Source organism: Mya arenaria, chromosome 6 (assembly GCF_026914265.1).
Source record: "Mya arenaria isolate MELC-2E11 chromosome 6, ASM2691426v1".
Classification (NCBI taxonomy): domain Eukaryota; kingdom Metazoa; phylum Mollusca; class Bivalvia; order Myida; family Myidae; genus Mya; species Mya arenaria.
This window is the reverse complement of record NC_069127.1, coordinates 5,002,605-5,029,969: the sequence shown is the minus strand read 5'-3', so window position 1 is coordinate 5,029,969 and position 27,365 is coordinate 5,002,605. Positions and strand designations below refer to the sequence as shown.

Sequence of the window (27,365 nt, the reverse complement as noted above, 5' to 3'; positions counted from 1 at the left end):
GTTTCTGCAAGAATATACCAAGTCTTCTATGCCAAGTCATTGTTTGGGTCCATTTTTTCTCTACCAAAAAATCCTCCAATTCTTTATTCAAATGGGAATTGGGCTGAAATTAGGTCCCATGTTGCCCAGAAACTGTCATGGAAAATAAATCAAATGAGCTTGGAAGATATCCCATTGAAGCACAATTTGTGTTGGATCAAAATAAAACAATTACAACCTTTTGTTAGATGAAATTTTACTGATAAAAGTTTTGTATCTTGTTTACAATGACAAATTTGTCTTCAATTATTGATAAGTCAGCAAATATTCTTATACAACTTTCATTTGTCTTGCAAATTATTTTAATACAAGTAACGTTTTGAAATGTGACACCATTGCATTTAAAGTCAACCCTGTGTAAACTGATACAAATATAATGATTTGAAGATATGTCACTGGTATTGTAGTAAATAGAAGAGTAACAAGTAGTAAATGGACTGGTTGATTGATGTTGATGGGGTAATAGATTTTATGAATGAATGAGTTTGGCATTGTGGGAAAATTCTCAGGAGACTGGTTATCTGTCTTCTCAGAGAGATCACAATTATAAACCAGTCTGGGACTAAAATCCCTGTGATTGACAGCATTATTGAAGCAAGTTGGCACATTAGGATTTTGGACAGAACAATTGCTTAAATTTGGTGGTTTTCAAAAAGACCAGAAACTGTTTTTATAGTAATTACTTGTCATCCCTTCGACTTATCATGGTTGTATCTAATGTGAGTTTGCCATTATCATTTTTTGGAAGAATCAACATTTAAGAATAATTATTTAAATTATGAGTGTTTTGTCTTTAAATGATATTAAGTGTTTCTTTATTACCTGTCTAACAATCACAGCCTGTGTTACCTATACCGAAATATTTTTTTCTCTCCAAATAACATTTTAACTTGGTGAAAAGAAATTATTATCTGTATAGCACCATTAAATTGGATTTATCAATGTGCTTCTGTATACCTTAATCCATCATTAACAAGTAAATAAATTTCCAGTCCACAGAAGTATGGTAATTATATCATGACAAGTATGAAACATTTCATGGCCTAGTTAATAGCAGTAAGTGCATCATTGACATCTGGGGAAAACCCAATAGAGACATTTTATTGATGTAACTGAGATTGCAATAATGAGGCATGCATGAGGTCAAAAAGTTAAAAGAAAATAGTCCCCCAGGGACAATGTTTATCTTGCGTTATTTCTTAAGATTAATGTTTGCGGTCCTATTCATGAGTCTGTTGACAATAGCTTCCATGTAAAACATCAGTGTGGAGCATTCAGCCAGCTATTGTCTAGCAATCTAATATTAGCAGAGGGGAAAACCTGGCCTACATTTTAAAGTATTTTATTTCCTACTGAGGAATGTTGTATTGTTCTAATTATAGCCAGTAATTGGCACAGAGATCAGGTCATGAAAGTCATTGACACCTGTTTAAGCTAAGTGCATGTAAAAGAGATCTATGTCAACATTGACAGCTAGCAAGATAAGTGATTACTGGGTCATTCTATCCTAAGTAATAAAGATCAGTGTAATCTGCACTTTTATTGTTGCTTTCCCAGTGGGCAAAGATTACAGGTAAACTGCTATGAATGTCTGGTAAATCTCAACTGAATATTGAGTAGTGATCTATTAATCTTTGTAGACAGGTATATATCATAAGAGTCTGTAGTGTGCAGTAAAGTGCACCTTGATTATTATTTTAGGTTGCAAATGCATTCAAAGCTGTTGATTGGCAGATCATTATTATTATTGTGATTTAAACAGGCATAAAACTGTTACCGTAATCATTGAAGAAAATGTTTCTAATTCATCTGCTCATATTATGCAGTGGTGGAAATTAGCACCAGCCCTGATCTGGTAAAATTATTTCTGGGATTGCTCAAATACTGAAGTTTATATAGCGGGGTTTGATGAATATTTTTTACATTTGTAGTATTAATTTAAGCTTATTCATCAAGAAATCTAATCTTGATGACAGATTGTAATTGATATCATATGGTAGTTTTTATCTCAGAAACATAAAATAAGATGGTCATTTTCTTTGGCTTTCAATTGTTAATTAAGGAGATACATACTTGGCAGTGCTCCAGCTAGCCCGTTTTTCAATGGCGTAGCGCCTGTGCCCCTTTTCTTACCGCCCTGCCCCCTTTTTGAGTAGTGCCCTTTTCACAAATGCTCTATTAGCTCCAATTATCCCGTTAGTGCCCTTTTTACTATTGAAATCATTATTAAAGATGGGCAGCTGCTGTCATAATTGATACAAATTACGTAATACTTGTGATAATAGTGTTTCCCGCTAGGTGTAAACTTGCTGCCCAATTGCCGACTGCTTAAAATATGCCGTACTGCCCTTTCATCTTCCCATGTGCCTTGTCCAAGTCATATGACAGCTAATTGTGTATTTGTGTAGTGAGCAGACGAGCTGTGTATTCATAACTGGTCATCTTTTAATCCGATAATTAAGAAAAGCCAAATAGGGAACATCGGCAGGAGGCGGTGCTATTGAATACCAGCCAATCAGAATATACATTGAGAACTCGTTTATTCAATGATGAAAGTTCGTAAAATGCGATAGAAAATGTCAGGGGATGGTGAAAAATGTTGTCAGCACAATTAAATATTTTAAAATAATTGTTAATTGTATTGTACAGACGAGACTCATTTTAAACAGTGTTGATTTGAAGCAGACGGTCACTGCCGATTTATAAACACAGGAAAAGTGGCGCTAACACAATCAAATACATCACATTTTCAGTAAATGTTTTGAAAGTTTATTTGTAAAATATTGATGATGAAAATTTCTTTTTAACCCACAAAAATATGTTGATGCTTTATGAAGTGTTTACCTATCATGTCCACGATCTTTTCAAAATTTGCAGAAACCGCCATTTTGTCAAAACGAATTTCGGAGTTATTTTATCAATGTTCTATGTTTTATAAGTGATTTTTAAGCAAGGGCAGAGATTTTTATTGTCATTTTATTCTAAAACATCAGCATATTAAACATTATTTTACCAAAGACAATTAAATAACAGCCAGGCTGAATGTAACATTCGTACCCAATCCTGAACGTACCAAATTAAGATTCGTCCCTTAAATATTTGTTTTTTGTGTATTTATTCATTTGATTGCTTCTAAGGTTTAACTGTCTTTGTTTTTTTCTTCATTTTACATGATTTTAAAGAGAAATATGTTACATTGCACTAAAGAAGACTCCAGACAAGTACAATCACACTATACCACAGACAATAAGACAAATTTAAATTTTGATATTAAAACACACCCTTCTTAATTTTGAGAAAAAGACCCATTTTGTTCAAGTCTGAAAATCATGGAAAATGATTTAAATTGAGTATGAAAACAAGCAAATTCTATGGTGAGACCCCCCCCCCCCCCCAAAAAAAAAACAACAACAAAAAAAAACCTTGTGACAGGGGTGGACCCCTCCCACAACCACCCAAATAACCCCTACACGACTCATGTAGCTTGCCCTTTTCAAAATTCCACCCTGCCCTTTTCAAATCCTGGCTGGAGCACTTCTTGGTATGCCAGTTTGATATATAAGCTCATTTTATGATCTAGGTGCTAGTCCTATGCCCCCTCGCCCTCCCTCACAGCAAGATGGCAACCAGCGTATGAGTCATTCACCAATGTCAGCGTCAGGTATGTCTCATTACATAGCCTTGGAGAACTTGTGTCAAATTTTGTGTACAGCATTTTAGTTCTATGTATCCTATTGAAGGATTCTATCCGGTTATTTTTGTTTTAGATCTGACAGGGAATAAACAGCCTCAGCAAATTCTGCCAGCCTAAGTAGTTTTTTTCTGTAAATTGAATGATTGTACAAGTTTAAGTAGAAGGTTGTTCACATGTCATCAATACATTAATACTTGGTGTTTAACCTGTCAAATCTATCACATTATCATTTTATATGTTCAAGTGTCGATATAAACATCCTTCCTCATGATATGACAAGAATTGGGCATGTAATACTTGTTGTGTGTATTCAGGTTACAATCAGCAAATGATGCCGCCCCCAATGGGCCCTGGTCAGATGGGGGCAGGCTACAACCCAGGTCAGTATTGGGCAACTCTCACATTCTTCTTCCAAAATTGTTTTTTTAATAACAAATAAGTTTTAATAACAGCGAAAATCATGATTAAGGCAATTGTGTTCTTGAAAATATATGTCACATTTTGGGACAATATATGTCACATTTTGGGACAGTCTATTTAAACTAGCCATATCTAAATGCATTATTTTGTGAGTTTGTGTCTTGCCTGATGAGTGGGTGGCAAGCCTATTCTTTCTGAATTGAAGTAGCAAGTTATTTAAACATGTAGGCAATATTTGGTTTGTATGAAGTGTTGTTTTTTCGCCATTTTGGGGGGTTAGGGCCTTTCTGATGGGGAAAAAATCAGCTTGTAATTCAAGTTTTGCCAAAGAATGAACCAAATGCTTTAAAAAAGACAGTAAAGAATGTGATTTAGTTTGTTCTTTTTGATAAACAAACCCTTCCATTCAAAATGGTTTGGGGTCCAATTTTTCTAAATAAAAAGAATACATTCCAAAATAAAAATTGGGAAATACTTTGCCACATTTGCTTAAACAGAACATGCTTTGTCCCCAATTGGTCAGAAAAAATTACTTGTGTCAGGATAGTTGAGTCTATTTCATATAACAACCAAGCATACCTCTATACTTCTAAAGAATCCTATTGATATTTACTGGGAAAAAGAATGCTGTCTCCTAAGTATGTGATGAATAATATTGCCTTATTTATCTTAGGCAACTACCCAATGCGCCAACCGGGACCTGGGATGGGAAACTATCCCACAGGAAATATGTACAATGGCCCCAGCATGGCGGGCCAGATGGGCCCTGGGGGTCAGCCAATGTATAACAACATGCCGGGAGGTCCTGCTGGCATGAGTAGGGGCAACTACAGCAACATGTACCAAGGGAATATGATGGGCATGAATAATCAGTACGGCAGTTATGGTGGCCCAGGACAAAATGCTCAAGGTGGGCCTCCTCAAGGGCCAAATGGAATGCCCAATTCTGGGCCTAGTGCTAACGGACCACAGGGAAATATGAATTCTCAGAGTGGTTCAAATGGACCTATGCCTGGACCTCAAACTCCAGGTGCCACTCCGATCAAAGGTGCTCAGGCTGCTGCCCAGGCGGCAATGGCCGCTGCTAATGCAGCTGCGAGATCACAGCAACCCCCCACCCCAGTCACGCCGACCAGACAGATGAACCCCAGCCAGCCCCCCTCTCGGATGGGCTACAACGCTGCCCCTGGCATGCCAATGCCCGGCCAGCCTCCACATAACATGCCACCTCAGTCCATGAGCCCTCTCAGTCATATGAACCAAATGAATCCCATGGGGTATAACCCCAGTGGAATGAACATGCCTCCGCATCCACAGAACTCTGTGTCTCCAGTGCCTCCTAGTATGCCTGTCGGGAAAATGCATAATAATTCTAACAGTGTCAGTAACTATAGTGCAGAACAGCCTTTACCTAAGTCAAAATCCACCAAGTCGAAATCTTCAAATGCAAACTCAAATAGCAGTGGACCTCCATCAGTTCCAAACAATTTACAACACAATTCAATAGCTTCTCCGAACATGCCGATGCCAAGCCCTGGCATGAGTGACGGGAATTCCCAGGGTGCTCGTCCCTCGTCCACTCCGGCTTCTACGCTCTCGGATACAGGATCTCACTCGAATGACTCATCCAGCATGGGACCACTGATGACCGAGGGTCAGCAACCAGCCCAGGGATCCCAAAACAGCAGCCCTGCCCACGGTCCTACCTCACACAACACAGACAATGGTACCTCCTCCACTGTAGGGGCACCCAGTGACGCAAATCAGCTACCAATGAGAACTACAGCGAATGCTGGTAAAGCCTTTAAATTAGATAAAAAAAATATATTGTAGACTATTCAGATACCTTGATTATCAATAGAAACAATTTTTTGTCATTTTAAATGCTACTTACTAATGCTTTGTGCACCAGTGAAGGTAATGTTGTTGTTTTTTAAACTTTACATGTGCAATAATACAGTCAACATTTATTTGAAATAATACAATGAACATATATGTGCAATAACATCATGAACATGTATGTGCAAAAATACCATGCACAAGTCTGTCTATCCCATGTTGTTGATAAAACAAAACAAAACCTGTATGCAATCTCTTCTACTTCATTATTAGTGGAGACTTCCACGACAGTCACACAGAGCATCACAAGCCCAGTAACAAGTCTGTCGATAGAGGGGGGGAACAGTAACGATAGCCACTCTCTTCCCCCAATGGAGCCCATTCCAGCCATGCAGAACTGTATCCCTACACCATCACAAGATGACCCTGGGGAACCACCAGAGAAAAAGAAGAAAACGGTAAATATAGGCTTATAACAATCTCCTTGAGTAATTCGTATTTAAAGATTATTATGATATTATGTTGACTAACAAAGGGCAAAGGTTTTATATTTAGACTTGTAAATTTGTAAAGAATGATGCTCAATGATGGAATATGGAAGGGCTTTGACTTGATGCTGTTTTTGTAAAATTGAACAAACAGGTGTAACACATAATTTTTTCGGAAAAAGGTTGTTTTTATTATATTGGATAAGGAGAGCCAACATGGCATAGCTTATGCATCATCATGTTTTTATTCAGTACTAACACATTGTATGTTTATATGTTAACACTTCTCTCACTAATCGTTAAGATCTATTTAAAGTGAACAATGCGATGTTGCTTTGTAGGAGGTTACTGGTATAAGTCAGTTGGCCTTCACCAGGGTAGCCCCCTCCCCTGGTGGGGCAAGCATAGCGTCGTCAGGCACACATGAGGATATTGATAATATAGGAAGCCCAAGCGGCTGGGGATCCGGAGTAAGTGGCATGCGCCCGCCGCCCATGGGCGACTGTTGACACTGTGTATCTTGTATCATATGAGACCTAGAGGGAACGTTGCCCCAAGTCCTGGTGGTTGTCTTGCTACATCTTGTTTATTATGAGACTCGCCAATCCGTCTCCAGTCACATTCACCTGTGTCAAGGCAAATTACTCTGAATCACTGTTACTCTAGTGGAAAAAGGGGACATTTTATCAACGCACTAATATTATGATATTACTTACCTTAAAATCTCTTTTTCAATTTGTTTAACTTGCTTTTTCAAAACTTATAGCTTTGAACGAAAGTAAAGGCAAAAAAAACTGATTTTGAAATAAAGCTTTTAATTTGATTTGTAAACTTTTTTATGTTTACCCGTAATTGAAATTCGTGATCTTTGCGGTATTTTGTTATACGCTCGTTGATGTGAAGGCCTATATAGAACATTACATAATTCCACATATCAAATTTTTTTAACAACTATTTATTTTTAAAGAAGTACTAATTCTGAAGGGTCAAGAACCTGTTAGGAATTACTTGATTCAGTAGGTGACATTGCATTGTATGTGACTGGAGATGGCTGGTGTTGTCTACTTATTCAGTGGCTGTGTAAGAATGTTTTTGTCCATTGTCTTCTAGCTGAGTCGATTCACTTTCCGTATTATATGCACATCCATGCTGATGATCACTGCACATGGGCAGATAGAAAGTTTACTGTGTCTATAGGTCCCACAGTTTACGGGGTTCAGTTTTGTTACAGTTTGGTTTGGATGGGAATATTCACTCTTTATTTTTTGCCTGTTACATCTGCATTATTTTCAACAAGCATTTGCAATATTAAAAAATATTAGAATTGAAGTCTATGTTTAAAACCGCATTCAGAATTTAAAAAAATGAGTTTGTTAAACGGAAATTTCTTTTGCATGGCATATACTGTTGTTCTGTAAACTAGGCTTCTACATTGTCATTCATTTGCATGCATTTATTCTCCATTATTTCATTTTTAATTTCTTTGTTTAAAAGGATACAAGGCCCCATTTATGGTATATGTATTGGCAACACACTTCATTTCTCACTCTCGACATACAAAACCATAGATCGGATAGAATTCATTAGTAAGAATGGCAGTACATGGACAGTTATAGACAAGGTGCTAATACTGCAAATTAATATGTTAATATGTTACTAGTGTGCCATCTACCTTTTATGTAACTAGAAACTTGCTCAAGGAGTGACAATCACAGTTACTGGTATCTAGTGTATTCTCAATCTCAGCATCAATACAACTGTTATTTTCACCAAAAGCAAGTGACAACTTTATGACATGTCCTCTTTGTTTTTGCATGCTGCTCTAGAAAGACCATGTATCTCATTTCTCCAGGAATGTTAGTGTCATTTGTTCAATGTTCATGTTTCATCAGATAGAATGGTATATCACTGCAGAAATTATCTGTAAATGTGTATGTAAAGGGAGGCAACTCTAAATTGTGGAGACAAGTCTCTCTCCGATGATTTTTGCATGAAGCTTCTCACTTAAGATAGTACAGCACCGAATCATTGTTCTAGCTGTTGTTAAACTGTATTATATGTCACTCAATCTTTGTTATCATTCTTTGCATGTTGAATGTTTCATTATTTTTTCTTCCATCTTTTGAATGTTGATTGATTGCAAACAATTGTTCCATATTTTATAAATTTGGAGTTTAATCTTAATTTAATTAAATAATCTTTATCTTTTGTAATGAAATGAAAATCTGATGAAACATGAAATGTGTTGTTTTTTTCAAGACTCTAATGATTTGTTTAAACTGTCTACCCTTGTTGGTGACACTGTTACAAGGTAGTGCTTCATCACGTATGCCTTCTGATTCATGAAATTTTAGCATTTAAAAAACCAGATCCTTGAGCCTTAGAAATGGAATTAGAAAACAACAAAATACTCTTGTAACATTGTCATATAATTATGATTGCTCTTTGAACAGTTTTCAGATGCACATTTACATGAACATGTACCTATATGATACGATCCTTACTCTACATGTTTACCCATTACAGAAATCTGGTGGTGGCGGCGGAGGAGACTATATGAAACTGTACGAAATGGGAATGGAGGGTGAACGGAAGCCCTTCCTGGACCGTCTGTTTGCCTTTCTCGACGAGAAGGGCTCTCCGATCTCAAACATGCCCGTCATCAGCAAGCAGCCCATAGATCTCTACCGGCTCTATGTTATTGTGCAGGAGAAGGGAGGAATGGTTGAGGTAATGGTTGTCACAGATTTCTCTAGCAAATAATGTTTAATATTCTGCTCAATTTATTTTTGCAATGCAATTTTTCACAGACGAGGTGTGCCATAACATTGTTGTGGAGAATTGGCCTCTATGTTGAAAGACATCAAGGCCGGTAATCATAAAACTTTTTTTCGTCATTTCCTACCTTAAATAATTTTCTTAAATTTTGTATTTCACTGATAATAATATTATATGATTTAATATTTTAATAATATCTGAAAAACACAAACACTTTTCTTTGAATTTTGTCTATGAACATTTTAGGAAATAAACTTACAATGTTTTATGAATACTGACCCAGTTTTACATGATAAGAATACTGATTGTAATTTTATCAGAAATGACAAAAAAATCTCTTGGCCATATGATCAACACGTATAAGCATGTGCATCAAATCACCTAGCTATTCAGGAACAATGAGTGATGAATGCACATAATCACATTTCACTGTTAAGGAAAAAAAGGAAATATGTACTTCTCATCCTACCTGTATAGGATACTCCTCATTCGGTACCTCGGTACCTGTACACTTTGAGGAAGGGGCCTAAGACCCTTGAGAAGGGAAAAGTTGTGATACATTTTTCATTGTTTACATGTAAATTGCAAGGAAAGCTCGATATATGGAGACAAAATACCATACGTGGTAAAATACAAATGCCACACAGCGGTAACTTCCCATTGCCGCATATTACTCTTCTGTTCAAGGGATATCACTGCATAGTTTTATGATAAAATATCAAGTTTTACCGTTTGTAGTTGAGTTACTTCCCCTGACATAAAGGACAATGGATGACTTTGCATTTAGGCATTGAATTAACATATTTGATTGGAAAAATATTTAGGGGTAAAGCTATGCTGATTTCCAGAGGTTAAACAGCCCCCTTCTATATAAGGTAAAAAAAAAACTCCAATGATTTCAGGTGACCAAGGCAAAAAAGTGGAAGGAGATCTGTGGTCTGATCAATGTGAGTGGCTCAGCGAGTGCCGCATTCACCCTGAAGAAGAATTACATAAAGTTCCTGTTTGCGCATGAGTGTCGGTATGACAGGGGTAACATGGACCCTGCACCTGTACTGGCTCAAATGGATCAGGATCTTGAGAAGAAACGGGCTGCCAAGAATAAACACCGAGCACCTTCACCAGGTATGAATAATAAACACATGTATACCAGTATTTCCCCGGAAGAGTAACCTCGTAAGCCAGGGAAATTCTCTGATTTTAGAAGATTTTATGGTTTCTAAACAGTTGCCGTGATGTCACTGGTAGCATAGTACATAAACTTCAGTTGTCTGCACCAAAAAAAGATAAGCAGTTTTCTCTTGTTGTTTGTCTTGAATAAATAGATTGTCAATCGGAAATCATTAATTTTTAGAAAATTAACTGTTATTAAACTACCATCTTGAAGTATTTAAGATTGACCGTGTTTGTTTCAGCCTCCCAGAGCTCCCAGGATGGAATGCCAAGCCAGTACATGGGCAACGACCAGCACATGGGTCACATGGGACAGGGTATGATTGGAAACCACATGATGAACAACATGGCTCCGCACGCTGGACCACCGCACGCTGGACCAATGATGGGACCCAACAGCATGGGTGGACCTCACCATATGGGACCTGGGATGCAAGCGCCTGGACACATGATGGGGGGCTCCATGGGGCACCAGAATTACGGGGGTAACTACGGCAACATGATGCAGCCAGGGCCAAACATGATGGGGAACAGCATGTCCCAGGGTCCGCAGGGCAGTATGATTGGCCCAGGTGGAATGCAGGGCCCCAACGGCATGATGGGAGGAATGGGACCAGGTGGCCCACAGCAGGGCAACATGATGCCACACAACAATATGGGTCAGCATGGCATGATGGGTAATATGAACAACATGAACATGCCAGCCAACAGCATGATGCCCCACAACATGATGCAGGGGGGTAACATGGGCCATCAATCGGGCATGATGCCACCAAGTAGTCAGATGAATCAAATGAACAACCCAATGATGCGAAACAACAGTGGCCAAGGCCCAAACGGAATGCCTATGATGCCTCCTAATTCAATGGGCAATACCAGCATGCCAAACAGCATGCCCGTGAGAATAAACAATGACAGTGTAAGTTGCCAAGATCCATTTGCTGATGAACCATATCAAAAATCAAACTCTCAGCCGATGCCTTACCCCAGCATGCAACAGCAACCAAACTCTGGCTCCAACTCTCCAATGCCTCCAAGTTCAATGCCCATTAGCAGCGTTGGTGGCATGATGTCCTCCAGTGGGCCAATGCAGGGTGGTGGAGGTCCTCCTCACATGACCATGTCATCCAGCGGTGGCCCAGTGATGTCCAGTGGCCAGCCAAACTCCTCACAATCCTCCTTCACTCCCCCCAGCTCTGGTGCAATGTCCATGACCCCAGGCGGACCCAACCAGATGCCACTCCATCAGTCTCCCATTCACAACTTAAATGACTACCAACAAGGCTCACAACATCAACAAATGCAGCAGCAGCCTCATTCACAACAACAGCAGCAGCAGCAGCATCAACAACAACAGAATGAGCCAATGAAGTCTGAGCCTTACCAGAACAACACAGACATGCCACCCTCGAGTGTGATGTCAAGAAACGCAAGCTTGCCACCCCATCAAAATCAGTCCATGGGAAGCCCGGCTCCTCCTTCCAACGCAAGCACACCAACTCCATCATTAAAATCTGAATATCCAGCTAAGAATGAGTCCCATATGTTCAGTCAAGACAGCAACAGCAATAGCAGTATGCCTGAGTACACAGTGAGGCACAGTGAGCCTACTAGCACTACATATTCAGCCACCCAGCAATCAATGGGCCACCCTGGGACAGACAGCTCTTCTAGTCAGTTCTCCAACACTACCAACACCGTCTCTTCCTCTGGCAGGCAATTCCCATTCGGTGATAACAAGTTCAACAAACCAGACAGGTAAATAATTATATCCTATAAGTTTGTTTTTTTACTTAGAATATAATTGTGTGTGTAAATTTTTTCTATATCATTTTGCTGGTAACCTAGTGATTTATGTTTTCATATCATGTTCAAATAACTAAAATATCCATTCTTTTGCAGGTTTGACCAGGGTTCCCCAAGCCTAACACAGTCTGGCCCAGCTTCAATGTCTCAAACTCAGATGGTGAACCAGCCACCCATCTCTATGCCACAAGGTCCTGTAGGGCCTGTCACTTCAATGGGGCACAGCCAAGCCACACCAATGGGACATGGCCAGGCCACACCAATTGGGACAGGTCAGGCCACACCAATTGGCCCAGGTCAGACACCAGGTGGACATCCAGTTCACATGGGCCATATGGGCCAACAGGGACCTATGACCCAGTCAGGACACATGCCGCAGGGACCTATTCCACAGCAGTCACCCATGGGACCAGTTCCTATGAGTCAGCATGGACCTATGAATCAACCGGGCCACATGCCCTCCCAGGCTGGGAACCAACAGGGGCCTATGGGGCAGGGACCAATGCAGGGCCCAATGAACTACCAGCAGCCAGGTGGTCCAGGGGGGGTCCCCCATCCGCCATACATGAACCAGCAACCAGGCATGGAACCAGTTCGATATGGCCACCAGGGACCTGAACAGTACAGCCAACAACAGAGTTACCATGGTGGCAACACCTCTCATGGTAACTTTCCTCCTCGGCCTCCAATAGTTAAAAATGATCAGGGTTACCCTGGCAGCCAGGGCGGTCAATACGGTAACCAACCAATGCAGGGAGGCATGTATGGCACACCAAACAAGCGTTATCCGGACAACAGGAATGATTATATGTCACCTGGTATGTATTCTCCTACAATGTGATGGCAATATACACTATGCTTACCCTGTGCTTTTGTGTCCTGCAGATTTTTCAAAAATGCAATTTTTTGTGTAGTGAAACATGCACTGCTTATTGGTTTTGGTTTAAACAAACAAAATCTGCTGAATACAAAGCTTGCAGTTTAAATCCTGTTGGTTTATTGTTGTAACAGTCTGTAACATTGCCCCAATGCACACTATTTCAAATTTAGAATGTGATAAAAGAACACATCAATTGCATTTTTTATAGTAGAAGATACATATCCAGCTTGATTAAAATGGATATAAGGATGAATAATGCAATTTTTAATATTGAAAACACAAGGATTTTCGCCTAATCCGAGTTATACTTGGGCTTTCAACAGCTTATAACAACCGAGGGTTTGATCAGGGCCAGTATACACCCACCCGTCCCCATTATCCCGAACCTTACGGGCCGGACAGTAATCTAGGTAGGCACAGTTTGTTCTCTGTGTTCACCTATATCTGTGTTAACCACACAAAGTTTTCATGTTTCTCACATTTCCACTCACACTGACAAGCTGTATTTGTCAACTGACTGATTGCTCACCTCTGTTAAAATAACAAGTAACTCACTCATCAAGTTGTGTTGTCTGTGGCTGGCTTATGCACCTATCGATGATAAGCCTGAGGAAGGGTGGCAGCTGACTTGAGACAATGGATGATCGAGACAGGCAGGAGGTTGACAGGCCTGCCAGGAGACTTGTCTGTATTTTCGCACAAGGATTTTTAATGCCTGGAAGATGAACAAAAGGGAGTCCAGTTTGTTTTAATCCCCTGAGTGCACGCAAACTCGGGTTGGGCAAAATTTGATAGGTGCATTATATATAATCTCAAGAATGGAGGATATATGCAGTACATGTGTACCTAACTATTGTTGCCTGGACCTAGTTGCATTTAAACTGGACATCCTGTGAAATAACTTATACACTATGAATGATACCATTCACAATAATGTCAACAATAGTGTTGGCAAGCTACCTTGTAACTAATTTGTACCCATAAATAACTGATCACAGCATAAATTTACTAATTAAAGGTTATAAAACCAGCTTATGTGAGGATATTTGAACTATACACAGCTAATTGATCTTGGCACCCTGACACTAGATTAGTCCACATCTTGCATGCTTTTAACATATTATGTTCAATCAGTTTTTACAAACATTTTAATGTCATGATAATTTTGATAAATCAAATAAAGAACATTTCATAATGATACTGTTCTAGCTGTTGAATGATACAACCTTAAATTTGCCAATGAAATTTTGAAAAAAAAAGCAAAATGTTAAATTTCTGATAGAAAATCTAAAATAACAAGGTTTTAATTGCTGATCTTTTGCTATTTGGTCTAAGGTGATTGAAAAGTTTGAGTTCTTTTCTCTTTCACAGCATATGGTTCACAACCCTATAATGGTTCAAACTCGATGGGGAATTATATCGAGCCTCAATATCAGGGGCCACAGCCATATAATGAATATAGCGATACATCGTCAGCATCATACGCTGGTATGCTGGTAGAAAGTAGCCATTTCTCCTTTATAGCAACCCCATATACTTAGTGCTAGTGGGTGTCAGTTATGTATACTGTCTAGACATACATACAACTTGTGTAGTCGACCAAAGGGCTTGAAGTTATTACTATGAATTGTATGGAATAATAACAGCAATATGTAGTTTAAACTGCATGCATATTTTATCTTCTTTGTTATAATTATGTTATTATGCATTTTGAGGGAGAAAATGTGCTTTTAATGGTATATATCTTGGCTAGAAGTGTGACCTTGACTGTAAATTAAGAGGCTATAATTGTGTTAGTCATGTTTAATTTCTATGAACTAAGTACAGTTTCTTCCTCCTTTCCTTTTTTTTCTCTTTTCCTTTTTGTTTTGCCCCCTCTCTCCCTAATGATAAGCTTGGCAAGTTGTCAATTTCTTCTCAATTTCCAAGATCATTTTTTGGTTATTTTTCTGCACTGACACTGTAATATTTTTTCTTTTCTTTTTTTTGGAAGATACCATTAAGTTTATATTTTGCTTGTACCAAGATACAGATTCCATCTTGCATGAGCTTTTGAAAAAATATTACCTGTTATCTCTCCATTTCTGCTTGATATTACAGATTACTTTCATAGAAGCTAGTTAATTACCTTAATGGGAACAGTTGATATGTTTTGGAGAAGAACTTTTTCTTGTCTTTGAGAGTTTTGGAAATTTGAAGCAAAATACTTAAATTTTTAGCTATATTTTTGCAAAATGCTTTTTGTTACAGTTATAAATAAGTTTTGAGTACTTTTCTTATTCTTATTTCTCTGTATATACTGATAAATAAAACAAATCTACTAAAATAGTCTTTCCTAATTTATGGCATTTCCTCTGCATCTTATTCTGTAGCATGTTAAAAATACTTCTGTAACGTTATTGACACAGTCCATCACCTAATATATTTTAGTCACTGATTCCACATTTAATTCTGGAACATTGATGCTATGTTAACCACTTTCCTATAATTAATAATTCTGTCCTTATTTGACATTCAGATCGAAGCCAGGGTGGGTGGCCACCCATGATGCAGCGGCCGTACAACCAAAACATGCCCCCATATGGGCCTCCGAGTAGCATGGGACCTCATGCAGGGCCTCCAAACCTGAGTCGACGTATGTCACCAACCCCTCGATATCGAGACCATGCTGTGTCCCCAGGCAAGCAGGTAGGAACTTTAATTTGGAACACAAATGAATACTATGCTAAATACAAGCATGCATGATATTGCTAGACATTTGTCCATGGGGATAAAATGTAAAAAATAAAAAAGAGTCTTATTTTGTGATTTTTGATGAAGTAGCGATATTGATGAAAATACATTAATAAGTGGGACTTGGAAAAGAAACAATTAATACCTATGTATACAACTGCAATTTTTGCTCAGAATCAATGCTGTAGGTTAAGTCTGGGTTAAGGTTTCTATAGAAAATCAGAACTTAAATTGTGTATTTCCAGAAAATGCCCCAAGGAGCTCCAATGGGCGGCTCTTTTAAAAAAGACAGCTTCTTTCCATTTGACTCTATAGAATCTACGCAACCTTTGTTGAACAAACGTCGCAAACTGAACAGACATGATGTTGGTATGTATCATCTAAATACACTTAGTATAACATATCACTTGGGGTATCGGTTTATCCGCTCTTCATAAATGTATGAATATGTTTCAATATGTTCTAAGCTTCCGTGCAAGAGACTTTGTTTGATATTAATGTTCAAACATAATGCGGACAGGATTGGTAAAAACATAGCAATATTCTGTGCTTTTAAAGCTTGGTTGAATAGTTTCACTCATCCAATAATTTCTTTCATGCTATTTATATCGTAACCTTTTGTGTGACGTTGTACTTAGTCAAGCACTGTGAACAAAATTCAGATGAAAAAAGTAAATACCAGTATTTGTAATAAGTTCCCTGATAAAAAAAGAATCAAAAACTCCTTCAGAGGTGTGCTAGATGATCAAAATACAATTATACTCTATTGATTAAATAATTAGGGCACACACAGTTGAGTTGACTTGAAATTATGTCTCTGTTAGTTGAACTTTGATCGTGCATTTGTTGTAATGGATTTTTTTGGAAGCTGTTCGCTCCCCTTTCAACCTCTCTTTTAAGGAGTTTTTGGATTCATGTATGATTTTGACTCTTCAAAGAGAGATTCTCTGGACAGTTAAATGCTAATTGTTTGCTGTTGAGAGTGTATTTGTGATATGTGACTGTTATAAACATGTGACGATTATTGATATGTGACTGTTATAACTGTGAGCTTGCAACACTGTCACTAAATGTTTACCTGTTAAAGCAGTCAGTCCTTTTCCTTTTTCATCTGGTATAAAGAAACTTCCATATTTTTCATAACTTCATACTAACAAAAATCACACGCAAATACTTTTAAGTATATCTTTGACATAATGGTGAACGTGCACTAGATATTTATTAGAAGCTAGTTTGCAAGCATGTCGTAGCAAAGAATTCACATGTTAACATACATTCAATCAATTTCACATAGCTGGGTAGTGTTTGCAAAACTGTCTCAGTGTGCCTCTTATTTCTGTCTTTTGTGTGAAATTGTACCCAAAGTGTAAATGTACCCTTGAAGTACATCTTGTTACCCAAAGTGTACTTGCTTTTCAAAAACTAGTTTCTTTCCCAGATGGCTGAGGGAAATGATGACAAATGCTGTAAAAATTTAAGATTACGTTTATTTTCTCTATCAGGCATTTGCTTAAGACTGAAAATAATAACTATGAGAGATAAGCATTTAATCCAAGATACGCATTGATTCCAAGATAAGCATTGAAACCATTTGTTTTCTGTACTTTGAAGCATCTGAAGGAAATTTCATGGACATATTTGAAGAAGCAAGTGTACTTTAAGGTACTTAGTGTTGTGTAGGTAGATAGCTGCTCTAACTGCCTAATTATGACACATTTCAGGGGCTGTATTCAATAAAATACTTATCTATATTCTTCAACACACCACAGTGATTAAATTCAGTGTATGTCAACTGATCTTATAGTCCTATGAAAACACCCAAATTTTGCTCCTTGTATTAAGACCAGTCCAAGAACCTTATTGAATACCGCCCAAGATATGTATGAAATTTGTCCAGATTTGAGGAATATTCAAAAGCTTTCCATAGAGCATAACAGTTTATTTTTTATTTTTCATGCATTTTATGAATTTTCAAATCATTAATAACAAGAAATCCTCAAATCTGTATTATTTGTGTATTTATGTTTCTTTTATTAATTTACAACATATGTAGTTTGCTATTCTTATGAGTGTGCTTATTTCTGGTAACATCAGGCCCGAATGGCTACCGGCCTGTGTTTGCAGGAGGTCGGAGGAGTCGATTGACAGACACAGGTGACGCCATGTTTCTTCTCGGCCTCTGGGGGGAGACAACCCACACCTATACCTAACACTAACAGCTCTTGATCCACCACACCTCAGGGAACACATAACTCATTCTCGTCAAAAATAAAACACCTGAGTGTTTTGAAATAGTAACAAACAATATTTTTAAATGGAAATAATAGAAATCTCAATAGTTTATAAGTGATAAATTAAGATCAGTCAAAAAAGTTAATCTGCTTTATCATTCATTCGGGTTGTTTATGCAAATCAAAATCAAACTTTTCAAACTTAGTAATTTCAGCATGTAGTTTTATTCTAAAAACAGCACCATACTATGGTCTGTTTAATTTTTATATGAATGAGATGTGTTTTTAAATGAATGAGATGTGTTTTCTTCCTTCACAACTTTCCATTCTCCATCCGTTGGGTTACCAACGTCCTACCTTGGTACTTGTTCACACAATTTCTTGTTATTGCAAGTCACTATTTTATTCCTAAGTTGGTGAGAATGAGTTAGTCAGTGAAAAAGGCTGTACATATTCTTTATGTTCTTAATTAATTTTAAACTAACGTTTGTGTTTTGGGCATGTGTTTTGGTGTCTCAGTTCAATGATATATAATGATACATAATTTGAGCATGTGGTCTGGTACAATAATCAGTTCTGCAGGGCCTACATTTTGTTTTAAAAATCGTTAGTGAAAAGAGTAACCAAAAATGTTTTACGTCATGGTTCTTCAAGAAGGGATTGATCATTACATCAAAACGTTGATATATTACAACCTCGAATGAATTACAACTTATTCTAATTTGTTGTTTTCCAACATGTCTGTCCAAACACAGAAGTATTTATATGCTAGCCATAAAACGTATGCTGTATCTCTTCTGTATGTTGCCTATGTGTGTGTGTGTGTGTGTGTCGCTAAAATAATTGTAACAATATGTTATGTAGTATCCATGTGAACATTATATGAATTTTCATTTTCAACACTAATATAAAGTCAAACATGATGTTGAAGTTATCATTTTCAACACTTATTTCAATTCAAATTTGATTGTCATTAACAACTGACTTATGATAGCATACTTTTGAACTTGAACGCTAATGGATGTGAAATAATCTATTTGTACGTTGAATTATTGTAAGTTTATTTAATCAAATTATCTTGTGTTTTTCAGGTCAGATAGAAGCATGGAGGATAATGATGTCGTTGAAGTCGGGCTTGCTGGCAGAGAGCACCTGGGCCTTGGACACGCTTAATATCCTGCTGTACGACGATGCCACTGTTGCATACTTCGGTCTTGGCCACCTGCCAGGGCTTCTTGAGGTCCTCCTGGATCATCTGCGCAGATGCCTGCTCGAGATCTTTGACATATTCGAGGAGTCCCAGATTGAGTCCGGTCACGAGGAGTTTAAGGAAAACCTCGTACGAATGGCAATACTGGAGAGTGTGAGAAAAGACAATGATGAAAGTGCTGAAGAGGTTAAAGAGATTAACAGAGTGAATAAGAGTCTAGCTTGTATTGAGAATGGGGAGGAGAATGGAGTGGAGGAGGCAGGAGAGGAGGAGGAGAAGTCAGAAATTGGGGAAGATTCTCTCAACAAGAGTGATGACAGTGTAAAGGAGGAGGAAGAAAAAGAAACTGAGACTGCTGTAAAGGAAGAGCCAGCTCGGCCTCCAAAACCTCGCAGGAATTACACACACATTACTAGGCAGGGAAGGGAGGTGAAGCTGGAAGAAGGGTCTGACCCAGATGGCCTGTGTGACAGCAAGATCTGGGACGTATACGGGGAGTCAGGGGACCAGTCTGAGAGCTGGGTTACGGGCAAAGGCCCTCTTACTGAACATGTTGTTACCCACCTTGAGGACTTGAATGAACATAAGAACAGTAGCAGGAGGTTTTTCAGAAGACCAATGAAAAGAAAGGCTGATTCATGTATGGATGTTAAGATTGAAAAGTCTGAAGACATTAAAGATGAACATGTAATAAAAGATGAAAAAATAGACATGGATGTGTATCATTCAAACAAAGACTGTGAATCAGAAGTACATTCTAACAATGATAACTTGGATAACGAGAAATGTGAAACAAGTTCGAATAACACTGACTGTAGCTGCGAAAAAGACCACACATGTAACGCATTTATTAAAAGTGTTACTTTAAAATCTGAGCCAAGAGACCTTCTTCCAGAGAAAAATGACTCAGATGACAGCAATTGTGATGATAAACTAGGTGTCAAGTCTTTCTTCAGAGATGAACCAAGGATGAAACTAGCTGTTAAATATGAACTGCTGGACAGTGATGAACTTGAACAGACGTGTAAGACTCAGTTTGGTCTGAACACGGAAGGTGAGAGGAACAGTGTTGAAGATGAGTCTTATCAACGAAATGAGCCACCTCTGTGCCTTACGTCAGAGGCACAGCATGAGTTGGGGAGAAGATGCATATGTGTGTCTAACATTTTCCGCAACCTGTCATTTATTCCAGGCAATGATGTGGAGATGTCGAGACATTCTGGACTGATCTATATTCTTGGCAAGCTGCTGCTGCTTCATCACAAACATCTACCTCGTTCACGAGTCAGGCGCAGATTTGACCGCGATGACATTGAAGAAGACATGGTGGACACGTCTCAGGGCATTGATGAATGGTGGTGGGACTGTCTCAACGTCCTGCGTGAAAACACTCTTGTGACCTTTGCTAACATATGTGCTCAGTTAAAACTCGATATATTCCCAGATGAGATTTGCTTGCCGATCATAGACGGCCTGTTACACTGGGTTGTGTGCCCATCGTCATGCGCGTCTGACCCTCTCCCCACCGTAGGTCCTGCCTCCGTCCTTTCTCCCCAGCGGCTTGTTCTTGAGGCCCTCTGCAAACTGTGTATACATGATAAGAATGTTGACATGCTGCTTGCGAGCCCTCCGTATGAGCGTATTGTGCAATTGTTTAGTGTATTGACAAAACTGTTGGCCAACAAAGGTGAACAAGTGACTATGGAATTTTCAGTGGTGCTGCTATCGGAGCTGGTGCGTGGGGGCAGCAGCGCGGCGCGTGGTATTGCTCTGCAGCACCCCAGCATATCACTGTTGATAGACTTTATAGAGACGGCGGAGCAGAAGGCCATGCAGGTGGCCAACATGCACACTGTACAGATGCTGCGGGACAACCCAGAGATGATGGGCACAAGCCTTGACATGATCCGGCGGGCAGCCTCTGTCCTCACCCATCTTGCTAGGGTGCCCGACAACAGGAAGATGTTCGTGCACCATCAGAACCGCCTCTTGGCGCTGGTCATGTCACAGATTCTTGATCACAATGTTGCTTCACAGCTCTCCGATGTTCTGTTCCAGTGTTCACAATTGTCATAACCTTGATACTGTGCACTTGACTTAACGTGCAATTTCTTTCACTTCTGCATTGAATATGTTTTTGTATTTCTTTCATATTATGTGATTTAACATTTGTAGTTAAACTAAGCTCAAGATACAATTCTTAGGAATGACTGTATGTAGAAAGAGAAAGGTGGCCGATGCTTCATTTGTGTGCATCTAGATAGATTCATGTTAAACATGAGCTTTCAACTTGTTTATCATCTCTAAACATTCACTGTAAATAAGCTTGTAAATATCATCTTGTTATATATAGGCGATTGAAGTATATGGTGTTATAAAAAGAATGATCTAATTTTTCTCTGTTTTTGCCATTTGCAAACATTATCTTTTCAGTAAAGATTTCACATTTTTGTATTCACTTTAATTTTAACATTGCGATGTTTTCATACATCTCGAGAGTACATTGAGAAATATATTGTCATCAAAGGAGTTTGGCTGAGCTCTATCTACTGCCTGTATTGCGAATATGTTATTCATTGCCCTTGTTATGATATGTTGTGATTGTGACCTTTCATTATGATATTGTTTATTTTTGTACACATAACAATAGCAGTCTGACATGGGAGGTAACTACACATGCTTTTTGCTTACCTTTGTTTCTGTGAATGATTGTAAACCTAGTCGGATAACTGTTGAATATCCTTGTAGATGTTGTTATAAAGTTAATCAAAACACTGCTATTGTTTTTTACGCTTTGAACAAAATGAATCTTGTAAGTGTAACATACACTCGCACAATGTGACATGGGGTAAAGCATTTAAATAAGCCATTGTTTTCAATGAAAGCTGCAGTAAGTTTGGTAAAAGAAACTGCAAGGAATTTAACAACAATTTGAATTTTGTATGGATATTTATATAAGGGTGTTGACATTGCCACATTCCAGAAAGTATGCTTTGCGTGTAAGCTGGTTTATGAAAACCCTTGACTTACCAGTATCAAGTGCTGTATCCGATACGCATTCATCAATAATTCTCTCATTTGTGTTTATAGTGTTCTCAAATTTTGAGAAAAAAATGCATTTCTAATCTATATTATTTGTCAACTGCTTGTGATTCCTATCCCCTTTTTTGACCAGTGAAAATAGACAAGTATTGATATCATCTCATTTCTCTGTGTTAAACTAGTGTCCAGATTTCCCATGAAATAGTTACAACAATGAGTGCAATCGATTCACTGTATATTTGTCATATTTATGTGTGTGTTTATGTCACTGGTCATCTGAAAGGTTTAACATTATATTGTAACACTGTTTTCTCATGTGCAGATAGCTTTATATTATGTCAGACATTGAAAAATGTGTAAATAAATTATGAACAACTATTTTTTGTTTCTCATTTAGTTTGCATTTACATGTACGTAAGCCATCAACAACCACTATGCCTGACCATCAACCACTATTCCTAACCATCAACGACCACAATTCCTAACAATCAACAGCCAGTATTCCTAACAATCATCAACGTAAGCATATTTATGACCAGTTATTTTATTTCTTACCATCAACATCCACTATTCCTTACCATTAACATCCACTATTCCTGACAGTCAACATCCACTATTCCTGACAATCAACAACCACTATTCCTGACAGTCAACATCCACTATTCCTGACAGTCAACAACCACTATTCCTGACAGTCAACATCCACTATTCCTGACAGTCAACATCCACTATTCCTGACAATCAACAACCACTATTCCTGACAGTCAACATCCACTATTCCTGACAGTCAACATCCACTATTCCTGACAGTCAACATCCACTATTCCTGACAGTCAACATCCACTATTCCTGACAGTCAACATCCACTATTCCTGACAGTCAACATCCACTATTCCTGACAGTCAACATCCACTATTCCTGACAATCAACAACCACTATTCCTAACCAATAACCACTATTTGAGTAAGATGGCCAGCATAATTGACCAAGGCCTTGAACAGATAGTTTTGAAATAGACATGAAAAAATGATTAAAGCCCTACTAGTTCACTATGACAAATAGAGTTGTGCATTATCCTATAAGATAGGGAATACTTGTGTTGTCTTGACTGGTCCTGTACTCGCATTTAAATATATGTCTGTTTTTCGGATGAAAAAAATAGACATAGGGCCTTGGTGTCATAGTCAAGTCACGTGTTATGTTGCCAAGCACAATACACATGTTAAGCAAGGTGTTGGTACAAATGTCATGTTGCCAAGAACAATATGCACATGTAAAGCAAGGCGTTGGTACACATGTCATGTTGCCAAGAACAACACACATGTAAAGCAAGGTGTTGGTACACATGTCATGTTGCCAAGGACAATCTGCACATGTAAAGCAAGGCGTTGACACACATGTCATGTTGCTAAGGACAATACCCATATAAAGCAAGATGTTGGTACACATGTCAAGTTGCCAAGAACAATCTGCACATGTAAAGCAAGGCGTTGGTACACATGTCAGGTTGCAAAGGACAATCTGCACATGTAAAGCAAGGTGTTGGTACTCATGTCATGTTGTAAAGGACAATTTGCACATGTAAAGCAAGGCGTTGGTACACATGTCAGGTTGCCAAGGACAATTTGCACATGTAAAGCAAGGTGTTGGTACTCATGTCATGTTGCAAAGGACAATTTGCACATGTAAAGCAAGGTGTTGGTACGCCTGTCATGTTTCAATGGACAATATGCACATGTAAAGCAAGGCGTTGGTACACATGTCATGTTGCCAAGGACAATCTGCACATGTCAAGCAAGGCGTTGGTATACATGTCATGTTACCAAGGACAATCGCACATGCAAAGCAAGGCGTTGGTACACATGTAATGTTGCAAAGGACAATCGCACATGTCAAGCAAGGCGTTGGTACACATGTCATGCTTCAATGGACAATATGCACATGTAAAGCAAGGCGTTGTTACACATGTCATGCTTCAATGGACAACATGCACATGTAAAGCAAGGCGTTGGTACACATGTCATGCTTCAATGGACAATATGCACATGTAAAGCAAGGCGTTGGTACACATGTCATGCTTCAATGGACAACATGCACATGTAAAGCAAGGCGTTGGTACACATGTCATGCTTCAATGGACAATATGCACATGTCAAGCAAGGCGTTGGTACACATGTCATGCTTCAATGGACAATATGCACATGTTACACATGTCATGTTGCCAAGGACAATTGCACATGTAAAGCAAGGCGTTGTTACACATGTCATGCTTCAATGGACAATATGCACATGTAAAGCAAGGCGTTGATACACAGGTCATGCTTTAATGGACAATATGCACATGTAAAGCAAGGTGTGGATTGTTTTTGACCAAAACAAGAGCATTCAGGCACTCTGGTTTACCGTAGGTCCTTTGTAGGTTCTTGCGGATTTCTTTACAGTGGCTGAAGCATATTCATGACCAGTTATTTTATGTCACTTGAAACAAGGAACCCTGAGAGAATAAAAGATATATGCTGGATCATCCAATGCGTAATGACCTGATGTTTAGTGTTAATTATTTACAAGATCTGTGTGGGACAAAATTACAAATTAACATGTGGCCTGCCAGTCTAACTAGCTGTTCAAACCCGACTGATCTGACAAGTCAACGTCCAGATTAGGGGGAGGGCTTATCAGTTGCCTGTTGCTATCTGCTATTACCTTCGGCAATGTGCACTTATGAAATACAATGTTTTCTATATATTTTTTTCAGAATATATTCTTCCCAACTTAGAGAAAGTTAAGCCAAATAAGGAAAGCCAAAATACTGACATTGCCCAATGTATGCATTCGTAGGTATTTGTTTGATACCAAAGTACTCTTTAAGCAGAATAATTGAACCTTTCAAATGTATTTACCATGTTATGCAAGTTCTTTGGTCTTAAAATAGGAAATATCATAAGTAAAGACCGCTGAATAAATTTAGTGTATGATATTAACGATTTATTGTGATTAATTTTAATTTTGAAAGTTATCTCCTTATGCATAAAGTGTTAAAGCTGAAGCATACAAATATTAAATAACTAATATAATGCCAAAAAAATAACACATGTAGATAAAGAAAATCCATTTTTGTGAATGACACAAATTAAAAGTATATAACTTATATTGAATATGACCAAGATCATTTGAACTTATATGTTGCTTGTTTGGGATTTTTTAGAATACGGATTTCAAGACATTGAAAGATATATCAATGATTATATTTCGTTTAAATTGTTTAAAACAAGTAGTTCTTATTGAAGAAATTCAATAAATGAAACCTGAAACCAATTGAGTTTTGACATTTTTTCTTAACATTTTTTTTTTGGCAGAGTTTCGATGCTCATTTATGTCAAGCCTGCTTGCAGTGATTTCGAAATAGCTGGCACAATGGTAGTTCTGTGTATGTGTGGGTAACTCCGTCCAGACTGAACCACAAAAAAATTGCAATCAAGTTCAACATGATGGCAGCACTTCATGAATTTGCAAAATCCCGGCCAAAATTCATTCTGCATGAACGCTTGAAAATAAGAATCAATCCTAATGTATTGCCTGAACAAGCACCCATAATGGAAAAATATCAGGTTAAGGGGATATAAATATGCAAGTTAGTTATGATTCTTGGATACTGCGCTTCCTCTTACTGCCATCTATCTACATTTTTATCCTCATTTAGTTCTCTTAATTACTTTCAGACAAGCACTTATTAATGAATAAGATCAGGTTAAGGGAAGGTAAAGGAGAGATAATTAAAAGAATTTGCATGGCAGGATTATGGTTCTTGTGCATTTGCACTTCCTCTCATTGCAATCTTACTATATTTTAAGTCTGATTCTCAGCCCTATAGTACTTTCCAAGACATGGCCAATACAGACTCCAATTTTCAAAAAAAACTATCAGGATAAGGAGAGTTTTTTCCAGATAACAAAAGGAGCAGGGCAGGATTATTGGTATTGGGTACTGCTCTTCCTCTTATTGCCCTCTATCTACATTTCAGTTTCATTTTAATCCCTTTAGTATTTTCCAAGATTTGGCCAGGACAACGTTCCTTTTTCTAAAAAAACTCGGGTAAATGGGAGAAAACTAAAAAAACGTACAGGGCAGGATTATGGTTCTTGTGCATTGCACTTACTCCCTTTATAATTCAAGTTTCATTTCCATCCGTTAACCAGTTTTCAAGATATGACCTGAACAAGAACCCATTTCCGAAAAATAACAGGTTAAGGGGAGATAACAAAAGACATAAGTTGGGAAGAATAATGGTTATTATGCACTGTGATTCCTCTAATCGCCATCTATCTATATATTAATTTTCATCTAAATCTTTAGTACTTTCCAAGATATGGCCTTGACAAGCACTGATTATGAAAAAGAAGAGATAACTTTATAAATATGCATGATAGGGTTATGATTCTTGTGCACTGCAAGTCCTGTCATTGCCATCCATCTATATACTTAGTTTTAGTTTAATCCCATCAGCAGTTTTGGAGTTATTTTCCAGACAAGGGTTTGACAGACGGACAAACAAAGTGACTATATGCTCCTCCCTTTGGGGAAATAAAAGTAGATCCATCCAGATTGATTTTTGTGCACAACTCGTTTCATCAATTGATAAAGCTCTGTGGAGATAATGCATTTACTAGATGTTTGTTGACAAATTATTAGAGCGCAACTCAATAAAAAGCGCTGTCATTTTTCTGACTAAACATGCATGGTTATCATTTTAGATCAAGTTTTTAAACTTGTGATGAGAAAGTCATCCAAACTAACAGTATTGTAGATATTTGAACATTAAAGCAAGTCACTGTGCCAGGCAATTGGTAAAATGCCAATTGTCAAAAATGGATCATATATTTTCAATAATAACACATAGTTGTAATTAATTCAATGATTACTTTGACAACCTCTGACAATTGAAGAGGCAGAGCAAGGCTCCCATTCCCATCATGTTAATTCTACTACCAATAAGACAAAGAGCATATGGATAATTCAAGAGTGAAAGTAAGTT

At 38.1% G+C, this 27,365-nt stretch overlaps 1 protein-coding gene across 8 annotated transcripts in view; it reads left to right on the top strand.

Annotated features, from left to right (window-relative positions):
* Window positions 1–22,711, top strand: part of LOC128238243 (trithorax group protein osa-like) — a 37,086-nt gene extending 14,375 nt beyond the window's left edge. For 3 of the 8 annotated variants that reach the window (XM_052953934.1, XM_052953941.1, XM_052953940.1), the window contains 15 exons: window positions 3,620–3,700; window positions 4,048–4,113; window positions 4,827–5,948; window positions 6,266–6,450; window positions 6,822–6,950; window positions 9,007–9,210; window positions 10,161–10,383; window positions 10,674–12,189; window positions 12,334–13,055; window positions 13,441–13,527; window positions 14,489–14,605; window positions 15,636–15,805; window positions 16,096–16,219; window positions 17,945–18,004; window positions 19,173–22,711. In XM_052953934.1, coding sequence (XP_052809894.1) covers window positions 3,620–3,700; window positions 4,048–4,113; window positions 4,827–5,948; window positions 6,266–6,450; window positions 6,822–6,950; window positions 9,007–9,210; window positions 10,161–10,383; window positions 10,674–12,189; window positions 12,334–13,055; window positions 13,441–13,527; window positions 14,489–14,605; window positions 15,636–15,805; window positions 16,096–16,219; window positions 17,945–18,004; window positions 19,173–21,367 — 7,001 coding nt within the window. In that variant the 3' untranslated portion in view covers window positions 21,368–22,711. The remainder of the gene's footprint in view (window positions 1–3,619; window positions 3,701–4,047; window positions 4,114–4,826; window positions 5,949–6,265; window positions 6,451–6,821; window positions 6,951–9,006; window positions 9,211–10,160; window positions 10,384–10,673; window positions 12,190–12,333; window positions 13,056–13,440; window positions 13,528–14,488; window positions 14,606–15,635; window positions 15,806–16,095; window positions 16,220–17,944; window positions 18,005–19,172) is intronic. The other 5 variants (XM_052953938.1, XM_052953936.1, XM_052953937.1 and 2 more) reach the window with 5 other exon arrangements.
* Window positions 22,712–27,365: the final 4,654 nt, after the last annotated feature.